Raw genomic sequence first — 21700 nt, forward strand, 5'->3', positions numbered from 1 at the left:
GCAACTTGGGAAAATGAAAGGCCACTCTAAAATGTGCAGTTTTGTCACACAACACAATGCCACAGATTCAAGTTTTGAGGGAGTGTGCAACTGGCATACTGACTGCAGGAATGTCCACCAGAGCTGTTGCCAGAGAATTTAATGTTCATTTCTCTACAATAAGCCACCTCCTAAGTCACTTCAGAGAATTTGGCAGTATGTCCAATCGGCCACATAGCCAATCGACCACGTGTATGGCGTCGTGTGGGTGAGCGGTTTGCTGATGTCAACGTTGTGAAAACAGTGCCCCATGGTGGCAGTGGGGTTATGGTATGGGCAGGCGTAAGCTACAGACAACGAACACAATTGCATTTCATCGATGGCAATTTAAATTGTCAGAGAAACCGGGACGAGATCCTGAGGCCCATTGTCGTGCCATTCATCTTCCTCCATCACCTCATGTTTCAGCATGATAATGTACGGCCCCATGTCACAAATATCTGTACACAGTTCCTGGAAGCTGAACATGTCCCACTTCTTCCATGGCCTGTATACTCACCAGACATGTCTCCCATTGAGCATGTTTGGGATGCTCTGGATCGATGTGTATGACAGCGTGTTCCAGTTCCAGCCAATATCCAGCAAATTCACACAGCCATTGATGAGGAGTGGGACAACATTCCACACAGGCTACAATCAACAGCCTGATCAACTATATGAAGGAGATGTGTCGCGCTGCATGAGGCAAATGATGGTCACACCAGATACTGACTGGTTTTCTGATCCACGCCACTACCTTTTTTTCTGAGGTATCTGTGACCAACAGATGCATATCTGCATTCCCTGTCATGTGAAATTCATAGAATCAGGCCTAATGAATTTATTTCAATTGACTGATTTCCTTATATGAAATGTAACTCAGTAAAATCGTTTAAATTGTTGCATAATGCATTTTTATATTTTTATTCAGAATAGATCCAAGTTGACTCGACTTTATATTTAAAGATAAGCTGGCTACTCACTAGCACATTGAGAGATTGTTTGAGACCTGTGTTCATTTTCTATAACACCTGCCTCAAGAAGTTGGTCATTGTTTTCAGTGGATGTGCGTTGTGCATCGTTCTCGTTAAATTGTATTCAAACAGAGATTTTTCATAGACAGACTTGAAAGCCAGATCAGTGATTCATTCAAAAAAGCAGGTTAAACTATTTTGATAATTTAATTATTTTACCTTTATGGTTGTGGAAGGCTTATAGTCAGGTTAGGTATAATTTTACATGCAGTGTATTGACCTTTTTTAATCGTGCAAAAAAAGCTTATTTAGAGAAAACATTGAAACAAAATCTCTATATTGTGAATCGCTCGTGTAAAAATGTTTGATGATTGTCAGGCCATATCGCCCAGCCCTATTTGGAACTCTTTCTTATTGGTCGATTAAGTAATTGATCACCTGGTGCTGTCATCAGGCAGGCCAAAACTCCATCCCACCAAACAGGCTGACATTTCAGGTCTTTTCATACAGCTCTTACACTAAAAGGGCATTATCATAATTTTCACAATTTCACAGTATTGTTCCAACCTCATGTGGACACAGGAATATTTATATAAAACACATATAAAACACATATATATATATAAACACAGGTACTTCCCTTTTTTGACTGCACTGGGCCTTTAAAGGTCATGTCTTGCTGTCTGCCAGCCATGCAGGGAGATTGATAGAGAAACAAGCCCGGGGAATTTTAGCCTTATAGCTAAGAATGTACAGAAGGGGTTTCAGTGAGAAACACTACAATTTATGACAACTTTTGTAAATGTGGTGGGAGCGGCACCTTTTTGTGAATATGAACCAAGTAGCCTACATACAAATGGTAGGTTAGAAACAATAGACGACTGCATATCTAGCCAAAGTTCAGTTATGTTAAGAGGTACAGAATTATAAACACCATAATATAATCAATGCTGGTTGGCTGACATTCGTAGTATATCAGCGCGTATACCACGGGTATGACAAAACATTTATTTTTACTGCTCTAATTACGTTGGTTAGCACTTTATAATAGCAATAAGACACCTCGGGGGTTTATGATACTATATGGCCAATATACCACGGCTCTGCGTTGCGTCGTGCATAAGACCAGCCCTTGGCCTTGGTATATTGGCCATATGGATAAGAGCCTCTGCTAAATTACTAAAATGTAAATGATTTACATATTTTCAGTAAAAACTTTATTTTTGATTAATTTATTCATACTATTTCATCCTTCCACAAGATTTGGTCCCTGACCCAAATTAGGGTTACTACCCATGCTGGCTCGTCGTTCGTTCTATTGGTTCGGTTGCCAGAGACGCGACCCAGTTGTTGTCAATGTAATCTGTTTCTATGGATACAATCCAGTTGTTCGTTCTAAATGCTCTATTGCCAGACTGGCTGGCAACGTTCTTATCCTTTGCTGCCTAGCTAGCCAACTACGGCTAATTTACAGTCACGTCTAACAGTGCAGCCAGAATAACAACAAAGTAGCTGCATTTGCGTTTGTTTAGACTGTTTTCTAGTGATATTTATTTGGATACATCCATAACAATGAGCTAATGATGTGAGATTTCACCTGGCATAGAGCATGTGCTCTCTTGTCAGGACAGTGTTGTTCAGAGGAGCTAGCCAACAACACAACTAACACAATCACTTCCAACTGAAGCTGGAAAGACTGCAGCCTCCGAAAAAAATGATGCCGATTGATGATTTTGACTGGCTGAGAAAAGCTGCCTGCCTGTCTGTCTCATCCTGACTCCCGACACGTTCATTACTATGCAACAGCTGGAGATCGAATTTGAATATTAAAACAATATTGCAAATGTCAGAGAGACAGACAACAAGGTTTATACAAATCTCCACTGTTAAAAACTAAATGGGCTGATGAGACAGTGGATTGCGCAGTCAGATGGAACAGAGTAAATAGGCATTTTAACATCATAGATTTAGCCGGTGGTAATTTGTGGAATAGACACCGGCTGGAATGCGGTTTTAACCAATCAGCATTCAGGATTAGACCAACCGATTGTATAATTTCTTATAAAATCACGGTATATTTGCACGGTATAATTCAATGGCTTTAGTTCATTTTTACATGTTTTGTTTGAGCAGATTTTGAAAGCAGAAGTCGATTTGAAAACAGTATTAGTATTGTTGAATTCGATTTTCATAATAGCAAGCTAGGACTGTTTGGTTACCAACTGCAACTACTGTAGCTATCTAGTAAACTTGCTAGCTACTTCAGTGGATGTTGAAAAATGTATACTGGCAAATGAACACATTTTTTTGTGGCAAATGTGTTAAATTATAGCCATGGGATAATCAATTCATGGCTCTATACATTCTCTGGAAAATAATTTCAGCACTGTGGAAGGTCAGTTCCACTCCGCTAGTTCGTCGTGGAACACACATTTCACAGAGTTCATTATTTTCCAGAGAACGCTGATATTGTTGAAAGCAGTCCTGACAAAATAGCCTAGCATTATTATGCTCTAGTCTAGGCTTTTGTGTAAGCAAACAAAGGTGTTTTGACATATTTTTTATAATTCAGAAAACATGAATTCAGAAAACATGTGACCATCCGTCTGTAGTTCCCCAGTAGGCTAGGCTACTGCCAGACCAGAGATCTCTTGTAAAAAAAAAAAAAAAAAAGAGAACTCAATGGCACTCACCTGGATCGGTAAAGTATGAATAGATCAAGACAAAAACGTCTTATTTTAACTGGTGTGAATAATGCTACAAGACTGATTTTTGTACACCTTTCTGTCTCTCTGTCTCTCTCTCTCTTTGTCTCCCTCTCTCTCTCTCTCTCTCTCTCTCTCTCACACCCACACACACACACACAGCATCTTCTTGGCACCTCTGTCTTTTCTCTCATGCTGCTACCTCTGGTGTTGTCTTGTGACAGCAACCGGACTATGAGAGAGATCGCTGAGGACTACGAGTCTGTCATCTCCCTGCTCCTTCAGAACCTTGTAAGTAACACGATGGACAATGCGTTTTCATGTTGCCATTGAGATATCAATAGAGTTTATGGATTTTAAACTGTGTTAAACTGAGATCTCTGCTCTCACTCCTAGGAGAACAACATCACGGAATTAAAAGTGTCTAATAAAAGCTGCGGAGAGGAAATGCCTGAATGTGAGAAGGATAACGTGAGTATTTATAATATTCTGAACAATCCACCGTTTCTTAGAAAAATCTACTCTTGACTTCCTTCCATCTAAATCATTGCTCTGGTCACATTGTTTTTGTAGGAGAGCCAGTTTATTTACAACATGATGTGTAGACAAACCAGACTCATTAGGCTCTTTAAGCTAGAGAGGCTCAAGAGAGAAATCCTGTGCTCACTGGGCCGCTACTGTCCAAGAAAACAGGTGAGATCCATTCATTAGTAGAACTAACGTTACCAACCATTAAACCAACTACACTTACAGAATGTCTTTCTTATGCATGTTGAGATTCTCTCCTTACATCTAATCACTGTATTATTCCTGACCATTGATATTGATTGACCATATTGTTATTGTGTTGTCAATGTTCTGGTTTCTCAACGCCCAGAGGAGTTCACAAGAACAGCACACAACCCATCAGCATCAGAGGAGAAAGAAGAAGAAGCCAGGAGGAGAAACGGTGGAGGAGAAAGAGAGGACGGAGGAGAACAGAGGGACCACGGAGGGAGGGGAGAGGTTGGACGGTGGGAAACAGCAGGGACGAGAGAGAAAGGAGAGATGCAGGAGCACAAAGGCCATGAAAAGGAGACGGAGACAGTATGAACTGAAGGTGTTTGTGGACAGCCTGAAGGAGTGCTACATGTCCCTGGCTGAAAGACACGGAGACCTGAAATGAGACGAAAGATGCGGCCGAGCTAACCGCACCAAGCATTTATTTACCACTTTCTTGCAGGTATACCCCGTTATACATATCAGTGGGTAACTGGCAAAATCAGAGGGGTGGAGAGTGTTTTTAAACCATGGGGGCTGTTTGCATTTCAAATTAGGGAGCGGTTAAACAATTAAGTGTTAATTCATTTACCTGCAAAAAAGCAAAGAGAAACATTCACACAGATTCATTCCTGTATTTTGTTTACAGGGTCTGTGAAAATGCAGGTACCATGACTAGGTCTTTAGGTGGTTTTTATTTTCCATGCTCTCTACACCTTTCATAAGCTAGGTTTCCATTCAACTGGCGACGGACGTGAATATTCTAAAATGCACGTTAAAAAAATATGCACATTTTCCCACCAAACATGTTTCCATTAAATTGACTTGTTGCTGATAAAAGTCTGTGCGTTAGGATGGAGTGCACATACAATTTACTTTTGTAGTTAAATTACCATGTACAGAATAAAACATACAAGTTTAAAAAAAATCCATTGCATTTTCAACTCTACTGCTGGTTTTGTCACTAAACGTGTTGAGTTCTATAACGAATGTACCCACTCAGGTATTGGCATGTACGCTCTATCGCAGATACAGTGCCTACATGATGAGATTCTTATTGACAAAAGAGCCAGATCAGTTTTGTTTGTCGAACGGCAGCCAAGCATCGATCATCATGTCACCAGAATAAGACCCTCGATATTTATTGGAAAAGAGCATAAAGCCCATCACCGTACACTTTCACCACCCTGTAAAGTTCATCATAACTTATTTAATCTGTAGCCTATTAAACTACATGTTTTTCTGAGTCGTAGGAGGAGGACCACACACCATGTCATCACGTGACTCCGTTTACTTTCATATGATGGTTATTATATCAATATTTGCACATAAGAGTTTCCACTGCCATTTTCCCGCATAATTAATTTGACAAACAACGATCCCATCTTGTCTAGAGTATTTTGTATTGTCGACATTTGGAAAGTTTACCGACAAATTATTTGTTTCCATCAAGCCTGTCTTGACATTTTTTTATCCGACATGTACTTTACTCGCATAAAAATGTTAGCAGGAAACCTGGTTAGAAAAACTAAAAGCTGGTATAAAAATGCAGGCATGGTAAATTAGTAGGATTTTGGTATGTGTATAAAAGAGATATTACTGTAAAATGTATACAGTTACTGTAAAAAGAAGGTGTATAGTAAATGTCTTGTAAGGTAGTATAGTCTATATACAGTGCCTTCGGAAAGTATTCAGACCCTTTGACTTTTTCCACATTTTGTTCGTTTATATTGTGGAATATTGACTCAAAATATTTCACAGATACCGGAACTTGTAAATTCAATTAGACTTCATTACAAAGTAACAGAGCCAAGCAATTCCATGGAACAACCCCCCTTCCCATCACAGAGCTCTGTCTAGTTTTCCTTCATATTATATAGTCCCTCCCTTGTATGTATATGAGTAACTCCCCTTGGCCTTGCGTCACCATTATCTTCCAGTCTGGTGGTGGTGTCCTGGTTGTGATACAAAAAAGCATACATTTATTGCATACATATGATTCCAGTATTAGTTATTTTCCGATGATCCTAGATCAGTACAACCATGGTTTCTTTGTTACATTTTCTGCTGACATCGTGTTTGGTTTTCAGCTTCATATACGTACCTTTCCTGCTGACATGCAATTTCTACATGTCTGGTGATGAATTCCATATGTCTTTTCTGCTGACATTATGTTTTTACTGTAGTCTAATGGTCAACTATGTTTATCTAGCTCTGTCCATTTATCTGAGCTCAGCAGATATTTTGCTCACATATGTCTTATTCGTTATATATGTTTTTCTGTCTCAACACTTCAAAGTGGTCAGTCCGAATATTGGAAATACAATCATTGGCATGAGTTTCGCTCCTACAGTTACAGCCTTATTCTAAAATGTAATACATCGTTTTTTTCCCCCTCATCAATCTAATCTAAAATACCCAATAATGACAAAGCAAAAACAAGTTTGTAGACATTTTTGCAAATGTATAATTATTTTTTAACTGAAATATCGCATTTACATAAGTATTTAGACCCAATATTCAGTACTTTGTTGAAACAGCATTTGCAGCGATTACAGGCTCGAGTCTTCTTGGCTATGACGCTACAAGCTTGGCACACCTTTATTTGGGGAGTTTCTCCCATTCTTCTCTGCAGATCCTCTCAAGCTCTGTCAGGTTGGATGGGGAGCGTTGCTGCACAGCTATTTTCAGGTCTCTCCAGAGATGTTCGATCAGGTTCAAGTTGGGGCTCTGGCTGGGCCACTCAAGGACGTTCAGAGACTTGTCCCAAAGCCACTCCTGCGTTGTCTTGGCTGTGTGCTTTGGGACGTTATCCTATGGAAGGTGAACCTTCTCCCCAGTCGAGGTCCTGAGCGCTCTGGAGCAGGTTTTCTTCGCCTTGATCCTGGCTAGTCTCCCAGTCCCTGCCACTGGAAAAACATCCCCACAGCATGAGTTTGCCACCACCATGCTTCACCGTATGGATGGTGCCAGGATTCCTTCACAATTGACACTTGGCATTTAGGCCAAAGAGTTCAATCTTGGTTTCATCAGACCAGAGAATCTTGTTTATCATGGTCTGGGAGTCTTTAGGTGTCTTTTTGCAAACTCTAAGCGGGCTGTCATGTACCTTTTACTGAGGTGTGGCTTTCGTCTGGCCAGTCTACCGTAAAGGCCTGATTGGTGGAGTGCTGCAGAAATGGTTGTCCTTCTGGAAGGTTCTCTCATCTCCACAGAGGAACTCTGGAGCTCTGTTAGAGTAACCATCGGGTTCTTGGTCATCTCCCTGACCAAGACCCTTCTCCCCCGATTACTCAGTTTGGCCGGGCGGCCAGCTCTAGGAAGAGTCTTGGTGGTTCCAAACTTCCTCCATTTAAGAATGATGGAAGCCACCGTGTTCTTGGGGACCTTCAATGCTGCAGACATTTTTTGGTAAGCTTCCTCAGATCTGTGCCTTGACACAATCCTGTCTCGGACAGACAATTCCTTCGACCCCATGGCTTGGTTTTTGCTTTGACATGCACTATCAACTGTGGGACCTTATATAGATACAGTGCCTTGCAAAAGTATCCATCCCCCTTGGCATTTTTTCAATTTTGTTGCTTTACAACCTGGAATTAAAATAATGTAATTTAAATAGATTTTTATTTGGAGTTCATGTAATGGATATACAGAAATTAGTCCAAATTGGTGAAGTGAAATGAAAAAAATGACTTTTTTTTAAAATATTCCAAAATAAATAAACGGAAAAGAGGGGCGTGCATATGTATTCACCCCCTTCGCTATGAAGCCCCTAAATAAGATCTCGTGCAACCAATTACCTTCAAAAGTCACATAATTAGTTAGATTGCACACAGGTGGACTTTATTTAAGTGTCACATGAACTCAGTATATATACACCTGTTCTGAAAGGCCCCAGAGTCTTCAACACCACAAGGGGCATCTTGTCGAAAGAAGTGGACCAAAGTGCAGTGTTGTGAGCGTACATTTTCCTTTTATTTTAGTAAATGTCGCCAACAAACGAATAAACAACCGTGAAGCTTACAGGGCTATAGTGCCACTAACAAAGATAACTACCCACAATGACAAAAGGGAAAAAGGCTGCCTAAGTATGATTCCCAATCAGAGACAACGATAGACAGCTGTCCCTGATTGAGAACCATACCCGGCCAACACATAGTCCCGTGTGGCTCAGTTGGTAGAGCATGGCGCTTGCAACGCCAGAGTTGTGGGTTCAATTCCCACAGGGGGACCAGGGTTCAATTCCCACGGGGGGACCAGGATGAATATGTATGAACTTTCCAATTTGTAAGTCGCTCTGGATAAGAGCGTCTGCTAAATGACTTAAATGTAATGTAAATGTAAATGTAACATAGAAATACAAAAACATAGAAATCAGAACATAGAATGCCCATCCCCCCCCCCCCCCCCCCAAAGGTGCGGACTCCGGCCGCAAAACCTGAACCTATAGGGGAGGGTCTGGGTGGGCATCTATTCGCGGTGGCGGCTCTGGTGCGGGACGTAGACCCCGCTCCACCTCTGGCTCACCCCACTTTGGTGGCGCCTCTGGTGCGGGGACCCTCGTCGCCGACCCCGGACTGGGGACCCTCGTCGCCGGCCCCGGACTAGGGACCCTCGTCGCGGGCCCCGGACTGGAGACCCTCGTTGCGGGCCCCGGACTGGGGACCGTTGCTGGAGGCTCCGGACTGGAGACCGTCGCTGGAGGCTTCGTGCCATGGATCACCACTGGAGGCTTCGTGCCATGGATCACCACTGGAGGCTTCGTGCCATGGATCATCACTGGAGGCTTCGTGCCATGGATCATCACTGGAGGCTTTGTGCCATGGATCAACACTGGACCGTGGAGACACACTGGAGGTCTGGAGAGCAGAGCTGGCACAACCCGTCCTGGCTGGATGCTTACCCTAGCCCGGCAACTGCGGGGCGTTGGCACAGGACGCACTGGGCTGTGAGAGCGCACCGGAGACACTGTGCGTAGAGCCGGCGCAGGATATACGGTGCCGAGGAGGCGCACTGGAGGTCTGGAGAGCAGAGCTGGCACAACCCGTCCTGGCTGGATGCTCACCCTAGCCCGGCAACTAACATGAAATTATGTCCTTGCTTCTGAAAACATCTACGGATGTATTTCAAGGCCTACCTTCAAACTCAGTGCCTCGTTGCTTAACATCATGGAAATATCAAAAGAAATCAGCCAAGACCTAAAAAAACAACTGTAGACCTCCACAAGTCTGGTTCATCCTTGGGAGCAATTTCAAACGCCTGAAGGTACCGCGTTCATCTGTACAAACAATAGTACGCACGTATTAACACCAAGGGACCACGCAGCCGATGTGTTGTTTTGAAGGGACCAATGAACCGAGGACTGAACTTTTTGCAGGGGTCACGAAGCCGGATGTCCCGGGTAGAAAGCTACACACATTACCCAGGGTGGAAGAGTGGAGTAGGTCGGCGACACCGGTCAGTGAACCGTTTCTGGGAGAGGGAAGCTTGAAAAACCTGCTCGCTTCTTTGAAACCACTCATCGACGGCAGGCACAGTTCTGTCTCCCATGGGAACACGGGGGGTCGGTATCCGAGGACACACTGAAAAGGAGTGAGATGGAGTAAGGAATGCACCAGGGAGTTATTTGTGTATTCGGCCCAGGCTAGATTACAACTCCACTCTTGTGGTTGGTGGGTGCAGTGTTGGTGAAGGTACTTCCCTATTTCCTGATTCAGGCATTCCGTCTGCCCGTTGGTTTTGGGGATGGTATCCGGACGATAAGCTGATGGAGAGCCCCAGTTGGTCGCAGAAGTCTCGCCACACCCTGGAGACGAACTGGGGTCTCCGAAACGATGTCTTCCGGGATCCCATACAGACGAAACACACCTGTTGGAACATGCACTCGGCCATTTCCATGGCATTAGGTAAATGCGGAAGGGGGATGAGTTGGCACATCTTGGAGAACCGGTCCACTACAACTAAAATAGTCGTGAAGCCAGTGAGGAAATCCATGGCAATGTGGGACCATGGTCTGTGTGGTGTAGGTAAAGGCTCGAGCTTACCGGTAGGTAGTTGGCGAAGGCTCTTTGCCCAAGCACAGACGGGACAGGAAAGAATATAATCTTGGATGTCTGCTGTTTGGGATGGCCACCAGAACTTGCGGGTCAGTAGCTCCGTGGTCCCGGTGAATCCTGGATGGCCAGAACTCAGCGAGGTATGGCACCAATGCATTAGTTGGGGTCTGACGGACGCAGGAACGTAGGTCTTGCCTGCAGGGGTGTTGGGAGGTGCTGTGTCGTGGTGTAGGGCCTCTTGGACGGCTGCTTGGATTTCCCACTGTATGGTTCCCACGACACAAGACGAAGGCAGGATGGGCTCGGGCGCTGGGTTAGAGGAAGGGGTGTCAAATAGCCGGGATAAGGAATCAGCCTTCACATTTTTCTTGCCGGGCAGAAAGGTGACAGTGAAGTTGAAGAGGGTGAAGAAGAGTGCCCCGCGAGCAAGTCTAGGGTTGAGCCTCTTAGCACTTCTTAAGTACTCCAAATTGTGGTGGTCAGTAAGGACAAGGAATGGGTGATGACCTCCCTCTAACTATTGGCGCCACTCTTCGATTGCCAGCTTAATGGTGAGGAGCTCTCAGTTTCCGACATCATAGTTCCTCTCAGCGGGTGACAGTTTCTTGGAAAAGCAGCCACATGAGTGTAATTTGGTTTGTGTCCCGACCCGCTGGGAGAGAACCACTCCCACGCCGACCTCGGATGCATCCACCTCCAGAACAAAAGGAAGGGTAGGATCTGGTTGCCTAAGGATGGCTGCAGAGGTGTTTCAAGGTCTCAAATACAGTAAGGGTTGTGTCGGTCCATTGGAGGGTACGGGTTTTTTGATTGGTGAGAGCTGAGAGGGGAGCGGTTGTGCTGCTGCAGTTTCGAAAGAACTGGCGGTAGTAGTTAGATAATCCTAGGAAATGTTCTAGTTCCTTTACAGTGGTAGGTTTGGGCCAGTTAAGCACGGCTGTGACTTTGCCTTCGTCCATGTTGACCCCTCCTGGTGTCAGCACGAACCCTAAGAAGGTTACCGTAGTAACGTGAAAGGGGCTCTTCTCAGCCTTGAAATAAAGATGGTGGTCCTGTACTCGTTGGAGGACCTGTTGCAGATGCTATACGTGTTCTGCAAGGGAGTGAGAGTAGATCAAGATATCGTCAATGTACACGATGAGGAACTGGTTGATCATGTCCTGGAAAACTTATTTCATGAAGGACTGGAAGACTGTGGGAGCATTGGTGAGACCATAGGGCATAACCAGGTATCCGTAGTGACCCCTAGCGGTGATGAACTCCATCTTCCACTCATCCCCACTTCGGATACGGACCAGCTTGTATGCACTACGTAGGTCCAGTTTGGAGTAGATGGTAGCCTGTCCAACTTGTTCTAGTGCGTCCGGAATCAGAGGAAGAGGGAAGCGACTCTTGATGGTAAGTGTTTACTTGATAGCTACAAATAGCTAGCTAAAATAAAGTGTTAATAAGATAAACATTCATTAAAATATTTAAAAGCAATAAAAATGATCGGTAATCTATGCAGAAAATAAACTGGATGCAGCCGAACTGAACTAAATAGTGTGTGATAATGACCTACAGAAATGTGAACAGGTGATTAGAATTCAAGTGATATATATGTATATTATATAGTCCTGTAAGGTAGTGTAGACCTGTAATGTAGTATTGTTTATAAATAGCCTTGTAAAGTAGTGTAGTCTATATATATATAGTATATAGTTCTGTAAGGTTGTATAGTTTATATATAGTCCTGTTAGGTAGTATATTCTACATACAGTTTATAGTCCCGTAAGGTAGTGTAGCCCTGTAAAGGTAGTATATTCTATATATATAGTATATAGTCATGTAAGGTTGGATAGTCCTGTAAGATAGTATAGTCTATATATAGTGCTGTAAGGTTGTATAGTCTGTTTGCCACCCTGCCAGCTTACTGGAGTCTGCCACTACCGTAGTCAGTGTAGTCAGCTCAGCTATCCCCATTGAGACCTTGTCTGTGTCTCAGGTTGACTGTGCCATCTAGGTTGGGCAAAACTAAACATGACGGTGTTCACTTTAGCAATCACACTGGAATAAAGACCTCCTCTATTCCTTTCATTCTTGAAAGAGAATATGATATCTCACATCTTAAAATAGGGCTACTTAATGTTAGATCCCTCACTTCCAAGGCAGTTATAGTCAATCACTGATCATAATCTTGATGTGATTGGCCAGACTGAAACATGGCTTAAGCCTGATTTACTGTGTTAAATGAGGCATCTCCTCCTGGTTACACTAGTGACCATATCACCTGTGCATCCCGCAAAGGCGGAGGTGTTGCTAACATTTACGAATTTAACATTTACAAATTTAAATGTACAAAAAAAATATGTATCTCGTCTTTTGAGCTTCTAGTCATGAAATCTATGCAGCCTACTCAATCAATTTGTATAAATTCTGTTTACAGGCCTCCTGGGCCATATACAGCGTTCCTTACTGAGTTCCCTGAATTCCTATCGGACCTTGTAGTCATGGCAGATAATATTAAAATTTTTGGTGACTTTAATATTCACATGGAAAAGTCCACAGACCCACTCCAAAAAGCTTTCGGAGCCATTATCGACTCAGTGGGTTTTGTCCAACATGTCTCCGGACCTACTCACTGACACAGTCATACTCTGGAGCTAGTTTTGTCCCATGGAATAAATGTTGTGGATCCTAATGTTTTTCATCATAATCCTGGACTATTGGACCACCATTTTATTATGTTTGCAATCACAACAAATAATCTGCTCAGACCCCAACCAAGGATCATCAAAAGCCGTGCTATAAATTCTCGGACAACCCAAAGATTCCTAGATGCCCTTCCAGACTCCCTCCACCATCCCAAGAACGTCAGAGTACAAAAATCGGTTAACCATCTAACTAAGGAACTCAATGTAACATTGCGTAATACCCTAGATGCAGTCGCACCGCTAAAAACAAAAAACATTTGTCATAAGAAACTAGCTCCCTGGTATACAGAAAATACCGAAGCCCTGAAACAAGCTTCCAGAAAATTGGAACGAAACTGGCGCTACACCAAACTGGAAGTCTTCCAACTATCTTGGAAAGACAGTACCGTGCAGTATCGAAGAGCCCTCACTGCTGCTCGATCATCCTATTTTTCCAACTTAATTGAGGAGAATAAGAACAATCCAAAATGTAATTTTTATACTGTCGCAAAGCTAACTAAAAAGCAGCATTCCCCAAGTGAGGGTGGCTTTCACTTCAGCAGTGATAAATTCACAACCTCTTTGACGAAAAGATCATGATCATTAGAAAGCAAATTACAGACTCCCTTAAATCTGTGTATTTCTCCAAAGCTCAGTTCTCCTGTGTCTGCACAACACTGCCAGGACCTAGGATCAAGGGAGACACTAAAGTTTTTTTAATACTATATCTCTTGACACATTGATGAAAATAATCTTGGCCTTTAAACAATCAAGCTGCATACTGGACCCTACTCCAACTAAACTACTGAAAGAGCTGCTTCCTGTGCTTGGCCCTCCTATGTTGAACATAATATAAGGCTCCCTATCCACCGGATGTGTACCAAACTCACTAAAAGTGACATTAATAAAGCCTCTCTTGAAAAAGCCAAACCTTGACCTAGAAAGTATATACATATCGAATCTCAAATTCCTGTCAAAAAAAATTGAAAAGCTGTTGCGCAGCAACTCACTGCCTTCCTGAAGACAAACAATGTATACGAAATGCTTCAGTCTGGTTTTAGACCCCATCATAGCACTGAGACTGCACTCGTGAAGGTGGTAAATTACCTTTTAATGGCGTCAGACCGAGGCTCTGCATCTGTCCTCGTGCTCCTAGACCTTAATGCTGCTTTTGATACCATCGATCACCACATTCTTTTGGAAAGATTAGAAACCAAAATTGGTCTACACTGAAAAGTTCTGGCCTGGTGTAGATCTTATCTGTTGGAAAGATATCAGTTTGTCACTGTGGATGGTTGGTCTTCTGACAAATCAACTGTACATTTCAGTGTTCCTCAAGGTTCCGTTTTAGGACCACTATTGTTTTCACTATATATTTTACCTCTTGGTGATGTCATGTGGAAACATAATGTTATCTTTCAATGCTATGCGGACGACACAGCTGTACATTTCGATGAAACACGGGGAAGCCCCAAAATTGCCCTCACTGGAAGCCTGTGTTTAATACATAAGGAAGTGGATGGCGGCAAATGTTCTACTCTTAAACTCGGACAAAACAGAGATGCTAATTCTAGGTCCCAAGAAACAAAGAGATCTTCTGTTGGATCTGACAAATAATCTTGATGGTTGTACAGTCATCTAAAAAAAAACTGTGAAGGACATCGGCGTTACTCTGGAGCCTGATCTCTCTTTTGACGAACATATCAAGAATATTTCAAGGACAGATTTTTCCATCTTCAAAACATTGCAAAAATCTAAAACTTTCTTTCCAAAAATGATGCAGAAAAATGTATCGATGCTTTTGTCACTTTTAAATTACACTACTGCAATGCTCTACTTTCCGGCTACCAGGATAAAGCACTAAATAAACTTCAGTTAGAGCTAAACACGGCTGCTAGAATCTTGAATAGAACCCCAAAAATTTGATCATATTACTCCAGTGCTAGCCTCTCTACACTGGCTTCCTGTTTAGGCTAGGGCTGATTTCAAGGTTTAACTGTTAACCTACAAAGCATTGCATGGGCTTGCTCCTACCTATCTTTCCGATTTGGTCCTGCCATACATACCTACAAGTACGCTACGGTCACAAGATGCAGGCCTCCTTAATGTCCCTAGAATTTCTAAGCAAACAGCTGGAGGCAGGGCTTTCTCCTATAGAGCTCCATTTTTATGGAATGGTCTGCCTATCCATGTGAGAGACGCAGACTCAGTCTCGACCTTTAAGTCTTTATTGAAGACTCATCTCTTCAGTAGGTCCTATGATTGAGGGTAGTCTGGCCCAGGGGTGTGAAGGTGAACGGAAAAGCACTGGAGTGACGAACGGCCCATGCTGTTTCTGCCTGGCCTGTTCCCCTCTCTCCACTGGGATTCTCTGTCTCTAACCCTATTACGGGGGCTGAGTCACTGACGTGATCTTCCTGTCCGAGTTGGTACCCCCCTCGGGTTTGTGCCGTGGGGGAGACCTTCATGGGCTATACTCGGCCTTGTCTCAGGGTAGTAGGTTGGTGGTTGAAGATATCCCTCTAGTGGGTGGGGTTATATCCTGCCTGGTTGGCCCTGTCTGGGGGTATCGTCGGACAGGGCCACAGTGTTTCCCGACCCCTCCTGTCTCAGCCTCCAGTATTTATGCTTTAATACATTGTGTCGGGGGGCTAGGGTCAGTCTGTTATATCTGGAGTATTTCTCCGGTCTTATCTGGTGTCCTGTGTGAATTTAAGTATGCTCCCTCTAATTTTCTCTCTCTCTTTTTCTTTCTTTCCCTTTCTCGCTCTCTTTTTCTCTCTCTTCTCTTGGAGGACCTGAGCCCTAGGACCATGCCTCAGGACTACCTGGCCTGATGACTCCTTGCTGTCCCCAGGCCACCTGGTCATGCTGCTGCTCCAGTTTCAACTGTTCTGCCTGCGGCTATAGAACCCTGACCTGTTCACTGGACGTGCTACCTTGTTCCGGACCTGCTGTTTTGGACTCTGAATGATCGGCTATGAAAAGCCAACTGACATTTACTCCTGAGGTGCTGACCTTTTGCACCCTCTACAACCACTGTGATTATTATTATCTGACCCTGCTGGTCATCTATGAATGTTTGAACATCTTGGCCATGTTCTGTTATAATCTCCATCCGGCACAGCCAGAAGAGGACTGGCCACCCCTCAGAGCCTGGTTCCTCTCTTGGTTTCTTCCTAGGTTCCGGTCTTTCTAGGGAGTTTTTCCTAGCCACCGTGCTTCTACACCTGCATTGCTTGCTGTTTGGGGTTTTAGGCTGGGTTTCTGTACAGCACTTTGAGATATCGGCTGATGTAAGAAGGGCTTTATAAATACATTTGATTGATTGATATATAGTATATAGTCCTGTAAGGTAGTATAGTCTATATATAGTATGTAGTCATGCAAGGTAGTATAGTCCTGTAACGTAGCATAGTCTATATATAGTTCTGTAAGGTAGTATAGTCCTGTGAGGTAATATAGTCTATATGTAGTATATAGTATTGTAAGGTAGTAAAAAAATGGTGTTTGATCAGATGCATTGCTATTTCACAATAAACTACAGAACAGATTTTCAGCACGCTTATACTGAAGGACACTCAACAAGCACTTTGACAAATGACTGATGATTGGCTGAGAGACATTGATGATAAAATGATTGGGGGCTGTCTTGTTAGACTTCAGTGCAGCTTTTGACATTATCAATCATAGTCTGCTGCTGGAAAAACGTAAGTGTTATGGCTTTACACCGCCTGCTATAATGTGGATAAAGAGTTACTTGTCAAACAGAAACAGAGGGTGTTCTTTAATGGAAGCCAAATCAAACATAATCCAGTTAGAATCAGGAATTCCCCATGGTAGCTGTTTAGGCCCCTTGCTTTTATTTATTTTTACTACCGACATACCACTGACTTTGAGTAAAGCCAGAGTGTCTATGTATGGGGATGACTCAACACTATACACGTCAGCTACTACAGCAAATGAAATGACTGCAACACTTAACAAAGAGCTGCAGTTAGTTTCAGAGTGGGTGACAAGGAATAAGTTTGCCCTAAATATTTCTAAAACTAAAAGCGCTGTATTTGGAACAAAACTCACTAAACCCTAAACCTCAACTAAATCTTGTAATAAAGATGTGGAAATTGAGCAATTTGAGATGACTAAACTGCTTGGGGTAACACTAGATTGTAAACTGTCATGGTCAAAACATATTGATGCATTAGTAGCTAAGATGGGGAGAAGTCTGTCTATAATAAAGCGATGATCGGCCTTCTTAACAACACTGTCAACAAGGCAGGTCCTACAGGCCCGAGTTGTCGCACCTTGACTACTATTCAGTTGTGTGGTCAGGTGCCACAAAAAAGGACTTAGGAAAATTGCAATTGGCTCAGAACAGGGCAGCACGGCTTGTACTTGGATGTACACAGAGAGCTAATATTAATAATATGCATGTCAATCTCTCTTGGCTCAAAGTGAAGGAGAGATTCACTTCATCACTACTTTTATTTATGAGAGTTAATGACATGTTGAATGCACCGAGCTGTCTGTCTAAACTACTGGCACACAGCTCGGACACCCATGCATAGCCCACAAGACATGCCACAAGAGGTCACTTCACAGTCCCCAAGTCCAGAACAGAATATGGGAGGCACACAGTAGTACATAGAGCCATGACTACATGGAACTCTATTCCACATCAAGTAACTGAAGCAAGCAGTAAAATTTGATTTAAAAAACACCTTATGGAACAGCGAGGACTGTGAAGCAACACAAACATTGGCACAGACACATGCATATAGGAGTGTGAAGGTGAACGGAAAGGCTCTGGAGCAACGAACCGCCCTTGCTGTCTCTCCAGGGCCGGTTCCCCTCTCTCCACTGGGATTCTCTGCCTCTAACCCTGTTACTGGGGCTGAGTCACTGGCTTGCTGGTGCTCTTTCATGCCGTCCCTAGGAGGGGTGCGTCACTTGAGTGGGTTGAGTTACTGACGTGAACTTCCTGTCTGGGTTGGCGCCCCCCCTTGGTTGTGCTGTGGTGGAGACCTTTGTGGGCTATACTCGGCCTTGTCTCAGGATTGTAAGTTGGTGGTTGAGGATATCCCTCTAGTGGTGTGGGGGCTGTGCTTTGGCAGAGTGGGTGGGGTTATATCCTTCCTGTTTGGCCCTGTCCGGGGGTTTCTTCGGGAGGGGCCACAGTGTCTCCTGACCGCTCCTGTCTCAGCCTCCAGTATTTATGCTGCAGTAGTTTATGTGTCGAGGGGCTAGGGTCAGTTGGTTATACCTGGAATACTTCTCCTGTCTTATCCAGTGTCCTGTGTGAATTTAAGTATGCTCTCTCTAATTCTCTCGTTCTCTCTTTCTCTCTGAGAACCTGAGCCCTAGGACCATACGTCAGGACTACCGGGCATGCTGACACCTTGCTGTCCCCAGTCCGCCCGGCCTTGCTGCTATTCCAGTTTCAACTGTTTCTGCCTGCGGTTACGAAACCCCTACCTGTCCCAGACCTGCTGTTTTCAACTCTTAATGATCGGCTATGAAAAGCCAACTGAGATTTATTCCTGATTATTATTTGACCATGCTTGTCATTTATGAACATTTTGAAAATCTTGGCTCTCTCTAATTTTCTCCTTCTCTCTTTCTTTCTCTCGGAGGACCTGGGCCCTAGGACCATGCGTCGGGACTGCCGCCCGTGGTGACTCCTTGCTGTCCCCAGTCCGCCTGGCCTTGCTGCTATTCCAGTTTCAGCTGTTCTGCCTGCGGTTATGGAACCGCCACCTGTCCCAGACCTGTTGTTTTTCAACTCTTAATGATCAGCTATGAAAAGCCAACTGAAAATTATTCATGATTATTATTTGACCATGCTTGTCACTTATGAACATTTTTGAACATCTTGGCATAGTTCTGTTATAATCTCCACCCGGCACAGCCAGAAGAGGACTGGCCACCCCTCATAGCCTGGTTCCTCTCTAGGTTTCTTCCTAGGTTTTGGCCTTTCTAGGGAGTTTTTCCTAGCCACCGTGCTTCTACACCTGCATTCTAGCTGTTTGGGGTTTTAGGCTGGGTTTCTGTACAGCACTTCGAGATATTATCTGATGTACGAAGGGCTATATAAAATAAAATTGATTGAAAATTGATTGATATACACACACACACACGATAACATATGCATTATACATAGACATTGATTTAGTACTGTAGATATGTGGTAGTGGTGGAGTAGGGACCTGAGGGCACACAGTGTGTTGTGAAATCTGTGAATGTATTGTTATGTTTATAAAATTGTATAAACTGCCTTCATTTTGAAGGAGCCCAGGAAGAGTAGCTGCCTTGGCAGCAGCTAATGGGGATCAATAATAAATACAAATACAAATATATAGTATATAGTCCTGTAAGGTAGTATATAGTCCTCAAGGTAGTATAGACCTGTAATGTATGTCGTGTCTTTGCTATGCCAGATTAAGTGATATGACATGCTATTTTATAAAATAATTTCTCTGTAATTAATATTACCTGATTAAACTAATCATGTAAGTGTAATTAACTAGAAAGTCAGGGCACCACAAAATAATGTTTATAGAGCTGTTATCTTCCGAATAAACTCTTAAAGACTTGGTAATCTTTTAAATCAATAGCAGTCAATTATTAATCGTCATCTTATTCGGTCTCATCTGAAAGTCATAGAATTCTTGGAGAATCACCATGAACCCTGGCTAACAAGTTCAATCAGCAATAAAAAAATGTGGTTTAATTATTTATTTACTAAATACCTAAATAATCACACAGAATTACATATACACAGGATGGATCATACACCGATTACAAATGATGTCATAAAGGCTCATAGCCTCATAGTCCCTAGCGGATGGAACAGATATGACGGCTGCTTACACAAAAAAAGGGGGTTGGGTGAAATGAAATTGCGGGAAGACTGGTTTGGGTCTCTATCGGGCCCAATGCAGCTATGTTATCGTAAATACAAAATCTTATGCATTCTAAATAACTGCCCATTTGGAAAAGGAAAATGCAGGAAATAATTACTCTGAGCTGCGCTTCAACAGGTTGGTCGTAGATGGAAGGCCGGGTTGCCCAGCAGGGATCTCTTGTCCTCTGAAGAATGTATAGTGGTAGAGTGGATACGTTGTAGTACCGTTGTCGTGTTGTAGAACAAAAACTTTGTACGTCCTTTCCTAGCCCACGTTTACAGCTGCTGCTGCTAACTCAACGGCTAGGAGGTATCACTTCTTTAGTGAATAAGAGATCAAAGTTCATACCAAGTTGCTATACTATACGCTCATGCTATATTCGGGCTGGTGTAGTCAAAATTCACCGCTCCAGCATGTCGATCGTCACCTCCACGTTGAAATTCGCCCTTTTTAACGTATGCTAATTTCGTTAGGTTATTGTCTTAGTTCTGTAGTTGACATTAGCCCTTTTAACGTATAGAGAGCCGTCCTCACGTCCTCGGGAACACGATGCTAATTTCATTAGGTTATTGTCTTAGTTCTGTAGTTGATATTCGCCATTTTAACGTATGGACAGCAGTCCTCACGTCCTCGGGAACACGATGCTAATTTCATTAGGTTATTGTCTTAGTTCTGTAGTTGATATTCACCATTTTAACGTATGGACAGCAGTCCTCACGTCCTCGGGAACACGATGCTAATTTCATTAGGTTATTGTCTTAGTTCTGTAGTTGATATTCGCCATTTTAACGTATGGACAGCAGTCCTCACGTCCTCGGGAACACAATGCTAATTTCATTAGGTTATTGTCTTAGTTCTGTAGTTGATATTCGCCATTTTAATGTATGGACAGCAGTCCTCACGTCCTCGGGAACACAAATGTTAAATTTTCGTAAAGGGGCTTATGTAGTAGGGGAGAGAAGGGCGTGTTTCATAGTTCACAACCAATGTCTGTTCACTTGGGCGGGGCCACTGAGTGAACAGAGTTGACCTTATGGAAACAATTCTCTCATTTAGAAGCTAAAATTACATTTAATCTTTTCACCAATAGTTTCATAATTAAACATTTAAATTGCACAACAATTCCATGTGAATCTGATAACTAGAATGTGTAGACTTTCCAATATACAGTTTATGTCATCCTATCATCAGTAATAATGTCTGACGACAACTGATCTGACATCCTATTTCTTTAAGTACCAACGCCTATTTTCAGCTGGTTGGATTACCGAAATATGGTTCCCACCTTTTGATGTTACCAGACTCTCTCTATGTTAACAAAGGGCTTTCCAAGAGTCACTCTGTAGAGTAGAGAGAGAGGAAAGGGGGAAAGGTATTTATGGGGGTCATAAACCTCACCAACAGGGCAACGTCATGACAGGTAGTGTAGTATATACAGTTGAAGTCGGAAGTTTACATACACTTAGGTTGGAGTCATTAAAACTCTTTTCAACCACTCCACAAATTTCATGTTAACAAACTATAGTTTTGGCAAGTCAGTTAGGACATCTACTTTGTGCATGACACAAGTCATTTTTCGAACAATTGTTTACAGACAGATTATATCTCTTA

General features: G+C 43.0%; 1 protein-coding gene across 1 annotated transcript; it reads left to right on the forward strand.

Moving 5' to 3' along the window:
• Nucleotides 1-3535: 3535 nt before the first annotated feature.
• On the forward strand, nucleotides 3536-5434 carry LOC129858992 (uncharacterized). Its single transcript, XM_055928273.1, has 4 exons — nucleotides 3536-3988; nucleotides 4094-4168; nucleotides 4271-4390; nucleotides 4575-5434. Exons 1-4 carry the CDS (start codon nucleotides 3701-3703, stop codon nucleotides 4860-4862), a joined length of 771 nt encoding a protein of 256 aa, XP_055784248.1. The 5' UTR covers nucleotides 3536-3700; the 3' UTR covers nucleotides 4863-5434.
• The last annotated feature ends 16266 nt before the right edge of the window (nucleotides 5435-21700 follow it).

The sequence above is a fragment of the Salvelinus fontinalis genome, chromosome 7 (assembly GCF_029448725.1).
Source record: "Salvelinus fontinalis isolate EN_2023a chromosome 7, ASM2944872v1, whole genome shotgun sequence".
Classification (NCBI taxonomy): domain Eukaryota; kingdom Metazoa; phylum Chordata; class Actinopteri; order Salmoniformes; family Salmonidae; genus Salvelinus; species Salvelinus fontinalis.